Below are 17,382 nucleotides of genomic sequence, written 5' to 3' on the forward strand. Positions count from 1 at the left end.
TTCTTTTTTTTTTTTTTTTTTTTTTTTTTTTTTGCAACACGGACGTTTCAGGAATATTAAAGCTAGTAAAACCTCAGTTTGTGTGTCTGTCCTCCTTATTGATGTAGTGGGATGGGTGTAAGGTTATTATAGCTTTGCATTTTCATTCGTTTTTTTTATATGCCTTTTCAAATGTACTCTTGCTTTTAGTTTATATTAATCTTCAATTTCACTCATTTTAGGGGTTATTGGAATTCGAAGGACCAATTTAGTCAACAAAACTTGAAGCCTGAATAAAAATGCTGCTAAAAGTCCCATGTTGACCATTTGTGGTTGCTTTTTTTTTTATGTAAACATCCAGCGGGTCGCCTTATGGGGGCCGACATCCTACATGAGATCACATGACCAATGAATATTTTGTTTATATTGGTAGAATTCCTTTTATTCACATGGAATAAATTGATGACTTACTGTGAAGAGCGCATTTTTTTACAATGGCATCAGTAACGGGAAACATTTGCATCCAAGCTGCTAGGTGTCCGTGTAGGTCCGAGACTGGTCTGCGCAACAAAAATAAAAATCGTTGGTCATTGATTCTGCATTTTCTATGCGTTTACATAAGTTTGTACTTTATATTTATTCTTGTGGTGATTAAGGCGCTGTTATTTAGATAATATAACTGAAACTGCATTTTATCACGTCAGCGGTCGCTTGTATTTGCTTTCGCGTTTGTCCCGCTGCCGCCACCGTATTCCCACACGCACGTGACAGTATATGCGAGTCTGGTAACGTTAGCCAAAAACTAGCTTAATTTATTTAGTTTTTCGGTGTTAGTGCTTTAAATTCGTGTGGTCTCGTTGATAAGTTTGGAAGCATAGAGTTGGATTCATATCGTCCTGCTGCAGGTGAGTTTAAAATAATGTAACAAGTAACGTAAAGCAAGCATGTTTTTATTGAAAACGTAACAATTCAAACAGACAACATTACAGACATTAAAAGTCATTAGACCTTTCCTGTCACATTCATTACAATATTCCCACCTTCCTTGTTTTTACAGAATTTGTTAGACTAAACAATTAAAAGGGAATTGACTTTGAAATCACTCGACGACTTATGAAGAATTTAACACTTGCTAGTAACAGAAAAAAAATGTATAATCTACATCTATCCTTTTTAAAATAGCATATCAATGCATTGTCACAATTGATATTAGATTTTAAATTTACACGTAAACCTTCTAATGCCAAAAGGAAGATGAACAAAGACATTAAATAACCAAACAAATAAAAGTCTCTCTTTTTGCTGTAAACAAATGAACAACAGTACTCTATATCTAAATTGAATTGTTGAGTATTACAGCTGTAATCGAAACATGTCATGTATTCATGTCAAATCTTCATAACAGGTGAAACATCCCTAAACCTTTGCTATATCAGACATGAGGCATTTGTGTGTGTGTTACAACGCATTCGTTTCAGGTAACCGAAGATGACCACAGCAGCAAGGCCAACGTTTGAGCCCGCAAGAGGAGGACGGGGCAAAGGAGAGGGTGATCTGAGTGCTTTGTCTAAACAGTACTCCAGCAGAGACCTGCCAGGACACACCAAGATCAAATACAGGTCAAGTTGCTGTTCTTTACAAAATCTCTTTGGCAATCAATCAATTATTAGGACAGAATGTGTATAATGCCATTGCATTTAAAGGAGTAGTTCAAACATTTGGGTGACAAGTTTGCATACTTTTAGGCAGGGCTCCAGACTAACTATTTTTACTAGGAGCACTGTAGCACACATTTTCCAAATTTTAACTGTATTACTGACAAGTGCTTTGATAATAAATAGACTTAACTCATAGAGATTACAATATATTATGTAATACGATTTTCTTAGCACCATATTACTTAGCCTCAAGGACCTATGCAAAAATAAAAAAATATACAGACTTTTGTGCGCACGAGAAACCATTACACTTAGCATATAGGACAATGCATACTGAGCCACCTATTGTGCCATCAGCCCATTTTGCAGTGTGGTTTTTTGGCCGCCACAGAATATGCGTTAAAGAGACCTAAGGTCTTGAAATATGACTTACTGCCCTAAGCCACATTTTGAACACCTTTTTACAAAACCAGTCTTTTTTATGTACTCTTGAACTTGATAAATAGGACAATGCACACCGCCATATTATGCCATCAGCCCATTTCGTGTCATGGTTTTTCCGCCACCGCAGAGGCTAAATTGGACATTAGGCCTTGATATTATAGGTACTACTATAAGGAAAGCCAAATTTTGAGCAAGTAGATCTCTATTAATTCATGTGCATCCATGCTCTTGCTTTATTTATAGCAGGATGGCAGTGATGCACAAAAGAAATGGGTTATATAAAACTAGAAATTGTGTAAGCATGCAAAAAAATTCCCATGCACATGTTTCTCGAGGGCACAAAAAGTTTGTGTGCATACAAAAGTCCGGTTTTTTAAAATTATTTTTCATTTTAAGGTCTCTGTATGCTCACTTGTATGTTTCTATCACTTCAAGAATATCAATGAAAAAACCCCCTGAAAAAATTAAAAAATATTTATAGATGACTGTAATATTTATTAATTATAAAGCTGAAAATAGTTCTGTATGAACCATTTATGTTAAATATGGGCCAGAAATCTTGAGCCCGACCGATATGGGGTTTTGGAGCCGATACCGATATTGGGGAGTAAAAAAAGTTCGATATATCGGCCAATATTCTTTGTGAGGCTATATAACAGTATAGTATACAGTGTACACACGAATGGAAAGTGTGTCCAAACTTTTGACTGGTACCGTATATAGAATAAAGTATATACATAAACCGTATATATATATATATAAATAAGCGCATTTTTTGCAACGATAACTCAAATGTGGTGATCAAACACTTATAATGATGTGACAAATAGGCCTATGTAATGGAAGCAGGGTATTTAACAATAAACTTTATTCAAAATTAGTCTGACATCAGTGCACTTAACGGTAAACTTCTCTTATTATAAATAACTTAAAAAAAACACAAATAGAACAAAATATATGTAACTTGAATGAATTAAAGCAGGGTTCCTCAATTAGTTTTCGCCGAGGGCCGAATTCTGCCAACAATTCCAAGCCAAGGGCCACTGACCTAGGCATATATATATACAGTGGGTACGGAAAGTATTCAGACCCTCTTAAATTTTTCACTCTTTGTTATATTGCAGCCATTTGCTAAAATCATTTAAGTTAATTTTTTTTCCTCATTAATGTACACACAGCAACAAGTTTTTCACACCTGGATTTGGGGATCCTCTGCCATTCCTCCTTGCAGATCCTCTCCAGTTCCAGTAGTCTGTTTTATTCAAACAATTATGAAAATTTTTGCATTTAGATCCTGCTATAAAATACAGAAGAACTTTGCCTGTTTAATATAAAAAACTAATGAACAAACAAAAAATCTGAATCTCCATGTCTGCCATGTAAATCAACTGTTCCTGCTCATTCCCATACTGGATCTCTTCTCTTCACTTTTCCTAATTGCAGATTCAATTATTAGATTTGTCAGTATTAATATTTTTATGCTTAGATTTTTTTTGGGGGGGGATCAAACTATAACACCGTGTCCCAACCAGACACGACGCGATAAAAAGTATCTTTTCCTTGTAGTTTTTGTTCTAACCACCCGCGAAAGCGACACGTGACAATAAGCGCCATGGGATTCTATTTTAGGAACGTTTTTTTATTTTCCGCTACGTCGCAGCAGGAACAACATACACGGGCCACTTATTGAGGAACCCTGAATTAAAGGGTTAGTTCGACATGAGTAATTAATGACAGAATTTTCATTTTTGGTTAAACAACTATCCCTTTAAGATAAAACTCATCCTGATACGTGTGTGTCCCTGCAGGCAGCCCACTCAGGATGCTCCAGAAGAGGTGAGAGCTCGTGATTTCAGACGTGAGCTGGAGGAGAGAGAGAGAGTTGCTGTTAAGAGCAGAGACAGAGGAGCAAGAGGTGAGGAAACATGTTTTATGTGAATGGTTTTTGACTTGATATCAAGATGTTCATTGACAGTGACTTTGTTTCTTTTAGAGCACACAACTTCCTCGTCATCTTCATCCTCCTCCTCCAAGCGGCCACGTCTGGATCAGATTCCTGCTGCCAACCTGGATGCGGATGATCCCCTCACTGATGTACATGCACATACACATGATGCTTAGGCAGGCAGGTTGATTTTGACGGCAGTTTGAATAATGTGTTTATGTATGTTTTAGGATGAAGATGACTCTGACTCCGGCTCTGACAGTGATGATGACACTGCCGCCCTCCTGGCTGAACTGGAGAAGATCAAAAAGGAGCGAGCTGAGGAGCAAGAGAAGAAGGTAAACCTCTCTGACCATTTACCGCCTTGATCTTGATCATTATCGCAAAATAAAGCCCTTCAGGATGATCCTGGTCACCATTTCAGGATTTATTTTGTGATTATGAACAGCCTGACTCTGCATTTATTCCTTACTTAGGCTTGATATCTTTTTTTTTTTGGTGTGCGTGTAATTAAGGAAAGGGAACAGAAAGCAGAGGAGGAGAGGATACGTATGGAGAACATTCTGAGCGGGAATCCACTGCTCAATCTGGCTGGCCAGCAGCAGCAGCAGCAACAGCAACAACAACAAAAAACACAGAGCCAGAATGCATTCAGTGTGAAGAGAAGGTAATTTAATGGTGGTAAAAATAAGTAACACAAGATTATTTGGTTTTCTGTCTTCTTTCATAAGTTACTCTTTGTGGCATAGTTCACCCAAAAATGAAAATTACCCCATGATTTACTAACCCTCAAGCCATCCTAGGTGAATATGAATATTCTTCTTTTAGACGTATATACAATCAGAGTTATATAAAAAAAACATCCTGGCTCTTCCGAGCTTTGTAATGGCAGTGAATGACGTTTTGATTTTGAAGGCCATTAGAAGGCTATTAAAAGTACTCCACACGGCTTCAGGAGGCCTTCTGTTTGTGTAAGAAAAATATCCCTATTTAAAACTTTATAAACCATAATCTCTAGCTTCCACTAACTGTTGTATGCACCCGAAAGTGGAGTTCCAGCGGGTAAATCATAGGGTTATTTTCATTTTTGGGTGAACTATCCCTTTGAAGAATTAAAGCAAAGCAATTAAAAGTTAATTAAAACTCTGGGCATTCATGTGCATTAATGCAAGATGATGGAAACACTCAGTTTAAATTAAAGTATGGCCCATCTGATAATAAACATTTCACTCACTTTAATGTTACATTGTTTGTGTGATAATGATCGTAATATATTGACATTAGTAGAAGTGTGCTGTTAGAAAGAATAGTACATCATTGTTCTTGGTAGTTATAGTATGAAATGCAATGGCTTACAAAATAATTTTTTCCTTTTTAATAGCATTTTGCTTTGTTTGCTATTTCTATAGCTTTTATATATTATTTACTCTTGAGACCAACAACATCAACAGCTCTAAATGTCATTTTGGTCCAAACGATTCTTTGAATTCAATAATGGTAATAATAAAAATAATACTGGCTGGTGTTTTTTTTTCTCCCTGAATGAAGGTGGAAAAATGGCTTTGTCTTTGAATCGCAAATTCGTTAAAACCGAGAAAGCTCAATAATATGCTATTGACAACATTCAAACCCAATTTCACATTCTGTTTTTGGCAGGTGGGACGATGATGTCGTGTTTAAAAACTGCGCTAAAGGAGTGGATGAATCACGTAAAGAGAAACGCTTCATTAATGACACCCTGCGCTCTGAATTCCATAAGAAATTCATGGAGAAATATGTTAAATAATTGTCTTGTTATAGAACTGTATTTCAGCAGTTTGTTTAAAATATTTTTTTCGTTTTCGCAAATATCATATGTGCTCATTTTGTCTTTTGAATCTTTATGTGCTGCCCTTCAGTAGTGGGTCTGTAAAAGAAGTGTACCAATAAAAATAAAATAAAATGGAATGCTTATTCATTTCTCTTTCTACTGTATATGATCCAGTTGTCTTAAGTCATGCTTTATAACATTCACTTATCCTGCAAGCTTGTGTCTGTTATCTTTATCTTTTTATTTTTAGTCAGAATTGCCCTGTTTGTCCTGATTACATTTACACGTTCAGACGTTTCCATACTTTCAGGTCAGGTCAGACCTTTTTTATTTTCTTCTTCTTAAGTTACTGAAGCAGACCCGCTCTGAATCAGTAGAGCAGATCTGAGTCCAACCTGACCTGCGTCTTTTCACAAGGGGGCTTTCTATTCTGCTCCCTTTTTTATTCTTAACATATTTAGGACTTTTAACAGTAGCGATTGTCTCAAAGCAACCGTACAGAGTAACACGCCTAAACCCCCAGCGAGCAAGAAAACGGCAAGAGTTTCGTAGAAAAACTCCATTAATGTAACAAATATACCTTGTGAGAAACCAAGGCTGAAAGAGGAAACCCATCCTCTTCTGTTTGGCCTGAATTTCTTTGAAAGACTGTGTATAGAATCAGTACTGTGGATCTCTATGGACAGTTTGTCTAAAATTAGTAGTCCCAACTGTTTGCTTGTAAAGAAAACCAGCTGTGAGGATGCCTTTAGATGTCCTGATAGCAAATAAACGGTCCTTTACCGAGCTAAAGCTTGTGGTAGGCATGGAGAGGACTACGTTAGCAGACCACATGAAGCTACATCAGACAGTGATGTATTAATGTGATCAAAGTGAATGAACCGCTACACCTAAGGCACATTTCCAGGTCAGACCTGCTCTGAGTTGGCAACTGTGTGATTCATGACCAATGACCCACAGCTAGTCTTAAGTGATTGTTCACATTCTTGGAATTTCTTTCCCTCAACAGTAAATGTGCATCAGCCGAGTGGGTGTTTGACTAATAGAACGATGTGTTCTTTAAAGTTTGAGAAAGTGCTTGGCTCTGACGTGTCTGATTGTGTAAGTGAGGTAAAGGAACAACTGTTTGTCAAGACTATGAGTATAAAGGAAACACATCCTAATATTCCTTCTAAAAACTCAGAAGTAACCTCAGAACTTCCTCCTCAGAACTGTCTTCTGATTGGCTGAGGCCAGCGGGTGGGCTCTAAAAGAGGTTCACTAGAACTATGACTGTACAAAAGACATCCAATCAGCCAAGAGAGACGGAGACAGAGAGTGAGAAAAGGGAAGCCCAAACCTCCTGTTGCAGTTGACTGTCTGTCTGAGAAAGGAAAAGAAGAACTGCTGTGCACAGTGTTTATTTGAAGGTAAGATTTCAGCTTCCCGTGCACTTTAAAATTCTTTTGCTTCAGGTTTCATGTTTGACTGAATAATGATGGTTTTCTTTTTTGGTTGTTTACGGTAATGTTATATTGTTAGTCTGCAGATGATGTTTTTGAAGTGGAGTGTTGAGAGAGGGAGTAGACATGAGGTGTTTACACTAATGTAAACAATTATAGAAATTAATGTTGATAAAGATTTTCAGTGTGTGAGAACATATCTGAATATGTGGATCATCGTGGTTATACTTCTTTTGAAGGGTTTGATGGAAGATTTTATTAATACATTTTTTTCCAGATTGAGTATTTTTAAATACATTATACTTTTTTTTAACTTTAACCCTTTTTTTAATCAGTTAAAAAGTAATCTAAGGTATTATGTTTAATAATAATAACGTTTATTAAAGTTTCTTTATTTACTTTTGATTTATAAAGCTTAATAGTTATCTTCATATATAGTATGTGTAACATGAACTAACAATAAGCAGTATATATACAGTGGGTACGGAAAGTATTCAGACCCCCTTAATGTCTTTGCATGTGGGTGTGTGTGTGTTGCACAGAATAAATATTGAGTCTGTTGGTTCACTGCCTTTAGTTGACCACAAACACGGGTGTTTCTTCAGGGTTTCTTGAACGTTAGTGGTAGGTTTGTGGTGAAGTAGTTCCTTAATCAGCCATTCAATCACACGCACGTCTAAATCTTACTTACTCTTCCTTTTTCTCCCTTCTGCTCTATCCACATTTAATAATAGCCACATATTATCAGTCATGTATATTGGATACCTGTTTTTCTGTCTCTCATTCTGAGTGTCCCAGAGGGGTTTCAGTCTAGTTCTGGGTGTGCGATATAAAGAGAGGATTGAAGTTTTTGACTATGTGTTGTTACTATTTCAGTACTCTTGTAAGTTGATTCATATGGAAATATGTTGGTCTGTGTGCAGGTCATGTTGTCGCAGTGTGAGAGAGCACGGAGTATAAGTGGACGTCCAGAAGGACCGTATCGGGCGGTAGAAAGCGCAGATGCTCTCATTACACAGGACTTTGAAGGCGTGGACACGCTGGACAAACTTTTTGTACATGCTGTGAAGAGATTTAGTAAGGCACCCTGTCTGGGCACCAGAGAGGTCCTTAGTGAAGAAGAAGAAAAACAACCCAATGGGAAGATCTTTAAGAAGGTAAATTCATTCACCGATTTGATTCGGTATCAGTTCAATCAGTTGGAAACAGTCAAAAATATTAGTGACAGTTGATATAGAAATGTATGTGTTTTTGTTTGTAGTTGGTCCTGGGGGACTACAGCTGGATGACCTATGAAGAGGTCAATCAAGCAGTGGAATCATTTGGCAGTGGTCTGGCAGCTTTGGGCCAGTGTAATACCATTGCCATCTTTTGTGAGACACGGGCAGAATGGATGATCACAGCACAGGCCTGCTTCAGACGCAACTTCCCATGTAATACAATCACACTTTACTTTAAAGGGTTAGTTCACCCAAAAATGAAAATTCTGTCATTAATTACTCACCCTCATGTCGTTCTAAACCCGTAAGACCTCCGTTCATCTTCGGAACACAAATTAAGATATTTTTGATGAATTCTGAGAGCTCCGTAATTACCACGATCAAGGTCCAGAAATGTAGCAAGGAGATCGGTAAGATAATCCATGTGACATCAGTGGTTCAACCGTAAATTTTACGAAGCTACGAGAATACTTTTTGTATGCAAAGAAAACAAAAATAACGATTTTATTCAACAATTCGTCTCCTCCGCGTCACCCTGGTGCCATTTTGGAGAGTATCCACTGAACGTAAACAGCGTACGCTATTCTGTGTCAGCTGTGTTTTCATCGTTGTTTATGCTTTGATTTGAACGAAAACAACGTATCCGCGTGACGCAGCTGACACAGAATAGCATATGCTGTTTATGTTCAGTGGATACTCTCCAAAATGGCACCAGGGAGACAAATTGTTAAATAAATAATAAAGTCGTTATTTTATTTTTTATTTTCTGTGGTTACCGGATCTTGATTGTGGTAATTACATTTCTGTCTATGGGAGAGTCAGAAAGCTCTCAGAATTCATAAAAAATATCTTAATTTGTGTTCCAATAATGAACGGAGGTCTTACGAGTTTAGAACGACATGAGGGTGAGTAGTTAATGACAGAATTTTCATTTTTGGGTGAACTATACCTTTAACTCTAAACACGTTTAAATCTAAATCATACAGTCATATAAATGTTTTTTTGTTCTGCTCCGTAGTTATTTCACAGCTGAATTTATGTAACCTTTGGTTTACATAGCCTATTTCCAGTCAATTTAGCTGTACATAAAGAGTTTTGTTATTAGTTATTCACCTATAGAGGTTAATTGGAATCAGAACTCTCGTATATTCACAGGAAATAGCTTACTTCTGCATTGGAAAATAAGGTGGATATTAGTGGTGGAGATTTTTCAGTTACTCAAACTTTCTGCCAGTTACATCACTAAACACAGTAGGTGGTTTATGAGTGAGATATTCAGTCACTAACTGAACGATTCATTCAAAAACACTAATTCACTCTGGAGTTAAACAAATTACTGTTTTTATCAGTGAGGTAGTGAATCATTCATTCAACCAATTTGTTTTAACAACACGGACTCATTCAGGCTCATTTTTCTTAAAGAAAACATACATGTGAGGTACCACTTATGGAATAACCATGCCAGGCTGAAGTATTCATTATACAATTTCGGCAATACCAACTCTGATACTTGCTTCTTATCCTATTATAACACCCCATTCTATATATTCTAATACAATAATTGTAGAAGGCTTCTTCAACACTAAACAGAAAGCATACATGAGCAACAAAGTAAAAATACATAGTCACTTCTCATGATGAACGACAAGAATGAAAATTAAAATAAAGACATAAACAAACTGTAATTATAGGAGGCATGAGCCCCGAAGTCTATGTCGATAATGTCCTCTAAACATCTCAGTCTTCTCATAGATGTTACCTTATTTGTTTCCAGATCTTAATAAAATAGATCATTTGTCCTTTAAAATAAATACAGCATATTTCTCAGTTCTCTGACCCACATCTCAAAGGTGCAAACTTCAAAAATAAATGTTACATAGTAATAACTTGTATAACTCTTGTATAAAAGTAATATCCATGTCAGGCCAACCCTGTAAGGTTTTTTTTTTTTCTTTTTACAATATTTTGTCAATATTACATACCGAACCTTTAATTTAGTTCTTTTTATATTTAAACTATATATGTAAACCTCACAGATCCTGCAAAGATTATCTGAACTTATGAGCACAATTGTGCGTGTGTGTGTGCAGTGGTAACGCTGTATGCAACTCTGGGTGAAGATGCTGTAGCTTATGGGCTGAATCAGTGTGGAGCCACTCATCTCATTACAAGCACAGAACTGCTGCGGACCAAACTGAAGGTACACAAAGCCACAGACATGCAAGTGTGACCTGCTTATCGGGGTGGTCTGGCTAAAAGTTTGCGTTATATTACTCTTTCTCTCTTTCTCAGAACGTTTTGAGTGCAGTGCAGTCAGGGTTGCAGCATGTTATCTATGCAGGCAGTGGTGAAGTATGTAATGCTGATTACCCACAGTCTCTCGACATGCACAGCATGCAGGAAGTAATGGAGCTTGGGGCAAAGCCAGAGAACTGTGAGTAACATGCAAAACAATTATTTATACAACCAAACTGAATTGATTCATAAGCTGATACACATGCTCTCTCCTTGTGTGTCTCTCTCTCTTTCAGTAAGCAAAGAGTATGAGAAGCCGACTGCATCTGATCTCGCAGTGGTGATGTACACCAGCGGGTCTACAGGGAAGCCTAAAGGAGTGAAGATGCAACACAGTAATCTGATTGCAGGAATGGCTGGGCAGTGCCAGCGGATCCCGGGCCTGGGGTGAGCAACAGTAATAACACCAACACCAGTTCAATAATTTGCATGTTTTTCCGTACACTACGGACAAACAAATTACTTCCAGCTTAAATCATGTCACGTCTGGTTAAGACATAATGCATCAGTAGGGTAAAACTGGAGTAGGAGTGTGTGGTGAAGCAAATACAGGGAACAACAGAGACATGTGGGTGTAAAATTACACAAATTATGGAAAACTAACAACTGATGAATAAATGCCTGTAAAATTAATATAAGTTAGTGTCTAATCTTTCAAACTAATCTTAAATCTTTATTTTTGTGTGAGGGTTATTTATATACTATTTTGGTACTCATTCATGTTTTTGAATTAGCTTTCATTTTTATATTTTCAGTTTAACATTTTTATTTAAGTTTTAATAAATGCTTTTTTTTGGTCATTTTTATATTTTTTTCTTTAAATATTTCTATTTAGCTTTATTTATTTTTATATCCATTTTAATTTGAATAATTTTAGTACTTCAACTTATTTATTTCAGCTGTTTCCAAGGCATTTCTACATTTATTTTTTTAATTTTTTTTTTTTTTAAGTTTATCAACTAATATTTATATTTGATTTCAGTTAACAAAAATACGTTTGAGTAGTTTTAGTTTTAGTTAACAATAACAGCATCACTGTATGTTTTTTTTTTGTCATTTTTATATTTTTTTCTTTAAATATTTCTATTTAGCTTTATTTATTTTTATATCCATTTTAATTTGAATAATTTTAGTACTTCAACTTATTTATTTCAGCTGTTTCCAAGGCATTTCTACATTTATTTTTTTATTATTATTTTTTTTAAGTTTATCAACTAATATTTATATTTGATTTCAGTTAACAAAAATACGTTTGAGTAGTTTTAGTTTTAGTTAACAATAACAGCATCACTGTATATGTACAGGTCCCAGGACACTTATATAGCTTATCTCCCTCTGGCTCATGTGCTGGAGCTGACAGCAGAAATATCCTGTGTGTCATATGGCTGCAGGCTCGGATACTCATCCCCACACACACTCACGGACCAGGTAACACACACACACACACACAAACATACATACATACACACATACTCTATTATATCATCTTCTCTGTGCTTGACCTGTGTGCACTTGTCTATGCAGTCCAGTAAAATAAAAATCGGTGCTAAGGGAGATTGCTCTGTGCTTAAACCCACCCTGATAGCGGCAGTACCGGTGAGTTTTAAAAATTAAAAACTGAGTGTTTTATTTTTGTTCCCCTCTTTTTACTCAATATTTGTGTATGTGTATCTGTTGGTGTGTCTAGGAGATCATGGATCGTATCTGCAAGAACGTTAATGGGAAGTTGAGAGAGATGTCAGTGGTTCAGAGGACTCTGTTTAAAGTGGGATACAACTATAAGCTGCAGAAGGTGTCACAAGGAGCCGATTCTGCGGTGTGTAACATGTGAGTCAGTTAAACATGATGGGTATCTATCTATCTAGTCTGTGTGCACTTGTCTATGCAGTCCAGTAAAATAAAAATCGGTGCTAAGGGAGATTGCTCTGTGCTTAAACCCACCCTGATAGCGGCAGTACCGGTGAGTTTTAAAAATGAAAAACTGAGTGTTTTATTTTTGTTCCCCTCTTTTTACTCAATATTTGTGTATGTGTATCTGTTGGTGTGTCTAGGAGATCATGGATCGTATCTGCAAGAATGTTAATGGGAAGTTGAGAGAGATGTCAGTGGTTCAGAGGACTCTGTTTAAAGTGGGATACAACTATAAGCTGCAGAAGGTGTCACAAGGAGCCGATTCTGCGGTGTGTAACATGTGAGTCAGTTAAACATGATGGGTATCTATCTATCTAGTTGTTAAAGAAATAAAAAACTGCATCAGTTAGGGATAAAATAATTATTGCAAAACATATAACATACCAGAAACATATTAATTACTGCAATACTGTTCCAAGTCTAGACTCATCATCATTATTTGCTTATTTTAATCCAAATGGCGACTTTTTTTGGCCAGATATATATATTACCCTATATTGTTATATTGAAAATATACTTTGATATAAATATGTATTACAGTATTTTAAAAGGTTAAATAGTTACATTTCTAAACTTTGCGTGACTTATTTTACAAATACATTTGTGTGCTAAATTGTGTTGTGAATTCAAAATTTTCACTCAGGGGTAAGAGTGATAAAATGTTGCCTATATGCAGTGCTGCAATGGCAGATTTTGCCTATACGAAATGGTCTCTGTCTTCAAGATCTTGTTGTTTGAGATGATATGATTGTGTGTTTCAGGTTGTTTTTCAAGCGTGTGAATTTGCTGCTGGGAGGGTGTGTACGTCTGATGTTGAGCGGAGGGGCTCCACTGTCTGCTTCCACACAGAGATTTATGAACGTGTGTTTCTGCCCTGTCGCTGTGGGTTACGGCCTTACAGAGACGTGTGGAGCAGGAACTATCTCAGAATGTTAGTGCACACACATTCTTTCCTGCATGTTAAAATGACTGGATTCCTGTGCCGACATGTTCAAACTTGTGTTTGTGTGTGTTTGCAGTTTCTGATTACAGTACAGGACGAGTTGGAGCTCCTCTCATTTGCTCTGAAATAAAACTGCGAGACTGGCCTGAGGGTAGGACACACACACACACACACGTGCAAACAGCAACAGCAATTGAGGGTTCTCAGGTTCACTTTACATTCCTAACTTTCAACCGACCTCTCTCTTTCATCATCAGGTGGATATACCAGTCAGGACAAGCCACACCCACGAGGAGAGATTCTGATTGGTGGACCGAATGTTGCCATGGGATACTTTGGGAGTGAGGCGGAGGGAGAAAATGACAACTTTTGGGTGGATGAGGCAGGGCAGCGCTGGTTTTGTACTGGAGATGTCGGGCAGGTTCATCCAGACGGTTGTTTGCAGATTGTGGGTGAGTAAGTTCTGAATCACCTAACAGAGGAGACTTACGTCAGAGAGACGTCTGCTGTTCTGTCAAACATAACATGCCAATCCTCCACTTCCTGTTCTCAGATCGTAAGAAGGACCTGGTAAAGCTGCAGGCAGGTGAATATGTGTCTTTGGGGAAGGTAGAATCTGCCCTGAAAAACAGCCCCCTCATTGATAACATCTGCGTCTATGCCAGCAGGTACACCACAACTTTATGTCCCACAATATTCTGTATCCAGAGATTAACCTGGATAAAGTGTCAATTTACATGTGACCGGAATTTTAGCACTGAAAATCGCCATGTCCCAGTTTTGTTGGTCATAGGTGTTCATACTGATTGATTTGATAACATTATGTGTGGGCTGCACAACTGTCCATATACACAGCTATTAATCTGATAACAAGTGGCATGTATGATGCTATCAAAACGGGTATATTTGTAGCAATAGCCAACAATACATTGTATGGGTCAAAATTATAGATTTTTCTTTTATGGCAAAAATCATTAGGATAATGTAAAAGATGATGTTCCATGAAGATATTTTGTAAATTTCCTACCGTAAATATATCTAAACTTAATTTTTGATTAGTAAAATGCCTTGCTAAGAACTTCATTTGGACACCTTTAAAGGCGATTTTCTCAATATTTAGATTTTTTTGCACCCTCAGATTCCAGATTCTCAATCTGTATTGTTGTATCTCGGCCAAATATTGTCCTATCCTAACAAACCATACATCAATGGAAAGCTTATTTATAGATGATGCAGAAATCTCAATTTCACAAAATGGACCCTCATGACTGGTTTTGTGGTCCAGGGACACATATGCAAGTAAAGATATTTGTAATGTTACAAAAGATTGTAACTTTACAACTTTCTATTCATCAAAGAACCATGAAAAATTTATTACAGTTTCCACAAAAAATATTAAGTAGCACAACTGCTTTCAGCATTGGTAATAATAGGAATCGTTATACCAAATCATTAGAATGACTTCCGAAGGATCATGTGACACTGAAGACGGGAGTAATGGCTGCTGAAAATTCAGCATTTCCATCACTATTTAGATTTTTTTGCACCCTCAGATTCCAGATTCTCAATCTGTATTGTTGTATCTCGGCCAAATATTGTCCTATCCTAACAAACCATACATCAATGGAAAGCTTATTTATAGATGATGCAGAAATCTCAATTTCACAAAATGGACCCTCATGACTGGTTTTGTGGTCCAGGGACACATATGCAAGTAAAGATATTTGTAATGTTACAAAAGATTGTAACTTTACAACTTTCTATTCATCAAAGAACCATGAAAAATTTATTACAGTTTCCACAAAAAATATTAAGTAGCACAACTGCTTTCAGCATTGGTAATAATAGGAATCGTTATACCAAATCATTAGAATGACTTCCGAAGGATCATGTGACACTGAAGACGGGAGTAATGGCTGCTGAAAATTCAGCATTTCCATCACAGGAATAAATTACAATTTAAAACATATTAAAAAAGAAAACAATTAGTTTAAATTGTAATTTTACAATATTACTGTTTTTGGAGTGTGTTTGATCATATAAATGCAACCTTAGTGAACATAAGACACTCTTTTCAAAAATCTTACCAACATAATCTTTTTTGTTTTAAACTTTGAGTTTTAGGACAATATTACAAAGAGGAAAACAAAACGGAACAAAAGACAAGATCAACTTAATACAATCATTCAAATAAATAAATTGTGGGTTAGCAAAACAATGAAAGTGATACAATTCAGTATGATACAATACAATTTAAGTGAAAAAAAGTGCTAAGTGCTAGAACTAAGATTCACTCTAGCAACCCGATCTTTTGAACAGAAGTGTATTGATATAAACTTTTACAATTGCTTATCCATGGCTTTAAAGCAAAGCCACAAAGAGCCACAAAACTCGTTCTTAATCTTGTGTGTTTTTAGCAAACCACTAGGCTACTTAATATGTGTATTGATACAACCTAAACTTGTCATGCAGGCTCCAAGACACCATAATGCAGAATAAACATATGCCGTCAGTTCAACACTAATATGTCCTTGTACTATTTCCGATCAGTGATCAGAACTACTTGATCAGCTTTGTGGTGCCCAATCAGAAGCAAATGACTGAGCTGGCAAAAAAGAACGGGATAGAGGGCGAATGGGAGGAGCTTTGTAACCACACCAAGATGGAGGAGGAAGTAGTAAAAGTCATCAAAGAAATTGCAGTCACAAGTAAGCATGATAATGTTATACTAACTTCTCAACAATGTTTGATTAATTAAGTATATGCTGCAGAAAGTGGAAGTGTGTAATTCTTTCAGTGGGTTTTTTCCACACTTTTTTTTGGAGGGGGGGGACTGTCTGTTTGGTGACCGAGTTTACCTTTAAACAGTGTCTATTGTAACTACAGAGATTTGTGTGTTTGATACTGAGAGAAAATAGCAACGGCATTTATTTTTTGTGTGTGTGTCTATGTGTATAAACTGTATATAAATTAATTGTGTATGTGTGTGTGGTACTGTAGGTAAACTGGAAAGGTTTGAGGTTCCACAGAAGATCTGTTTAAGTTCTGAGGCTTGGACTCCAGAAACAGGGCTGGTGACAGATGCCTTCAAACTAAAGAGAAAAGAGCTGAAAAATCATTATATAAAGGACATTGAGAGGTTATATGGGGCTATATGATGGACATGCAACACTTATCTAGGCTGATTCCCAGTTGGTGTACTACGCTTTGTAGATTACTATCCCCCTAAACATAGTATTGCATCAAAATGCAGTTTTACTATGATCCTGTCTTACTCCATACACTAGACATGAATAAAAGTCTTTCAATTGGGATTCATCCATATATAAAGTCACTGCCATTCCTGCTGTTCTCAGTAGAAACACCATTCTTCTCCCTGCTGGATGTAAATGGTCATTACTTCCTCTGTGAGTAAGTACTGTGAGAAATAGATTTATTTAATGGCAGAAAAAGATGTATGCATTGCTGTTATATATATATATATATTACTTATAAAGGTGCCCTGATGCATATCTATGTCAAATATTTTTTAAATGTTCAAAATTTGCCACTTTTACTTGAAAGCGTTTTTGGGATGCAATTGGTACATGTCAAATTTTTAGTTGCTTGGCGTTTTTGTTTGTTTGCTTAATTGTTTGTTAGAGTCCATTAAAGAAAAGCTGATGCAGTGTTTAGTGAGTCACCCAGCTGATTTCTGATGGCAAGAGTGGTAACGGTCACTTACGATCAGCAGAA

The 17,382-nt window shown here is 36.6% G+C and overlaps 2 protein-coding genes across 2 annotated transcripts; both read left to right on the forward strand.

The window, feature by feature from the left end:
* The first annotated feature begins 694 nt into the window (after positions 1-694).
* On the forward strand, positions 695-5,968 carry cwc15 (CWC15 spliceosome associated protein homolog). Its single transcript, XM_016288186.1, has 7 exons — positions 695-884; positions 1,458-1,598; positions 3,890-3,996; positions 4,075-4,175; positions 4,257-4,364; positions 4,542-4,693; positions 5,683-5,968. The coding sequence occupies exons 2-7, from the start codon at positions 1,468-1,470 to the stop codon at positions 5,810-5,812; spliced, it is 729 nt and encodes a 242-aa protein (XP_016143672.1). The 5' UTR covers positions 695-884; positions 1,458-1,467; the 3' UTR covers positions 5,813-5,968.
* A 1,109-nt stretch (positions 5,969-7,077) lies between these two features.
* On the forward strand, positions 7,078-16,958 carry acsl4b (acyl-CoA synthetase long chain family member 4b). Its single transcript, XM_016288195.1, has 15 exons — positions 7,078-7,245; positions 8,202-8,435; positions 8,540-8,711; positions 10,589-10,698; positions 10,791-10,932; positions 11,030-11,180; positions 12,098-12,221; positions 12,318-12,389; positions 12,481-12,620; positions 13,466-13,635; positions 13,724-13,798; positions 13,905-14,099; positions 14,201-14,315; positions 16,198-16,355; positions 16,648-16,958. Exons 2-15 carry the CDS (start codon positions 8,205-8,207, stop codon positions 16,803-16,805), a joined length of 2,013 nt encoding a protein of 670 aa, XP_016143681.1. The 5' UTR covers positions 7,078-7,245; positions 8,202-8,204; the 3' UTR covers positions 16,806-16,958.
* Positions 16,959-17,382: the final 424 nt, after the last annotated feature.

The sequence above is a fragment of the Sinocyclocheilus grahami genome, unplaced genomic scaffold (assembly GCF_001515645.1).
Source record: "Sinocyclocheilus grahami isolate Dianchi unplaced genomic scaffold, SAMN03320097.WGS_v1.1 scaffold230.1, whole genome shotgun sequence".
Lineage (NCBI taxonomy): Eukaryota > Metazoa > Chordata > Actinopteri > Cypriniformes > Cyprinidae > Sinocyclocheilus > Sinocyclocheilus grahami.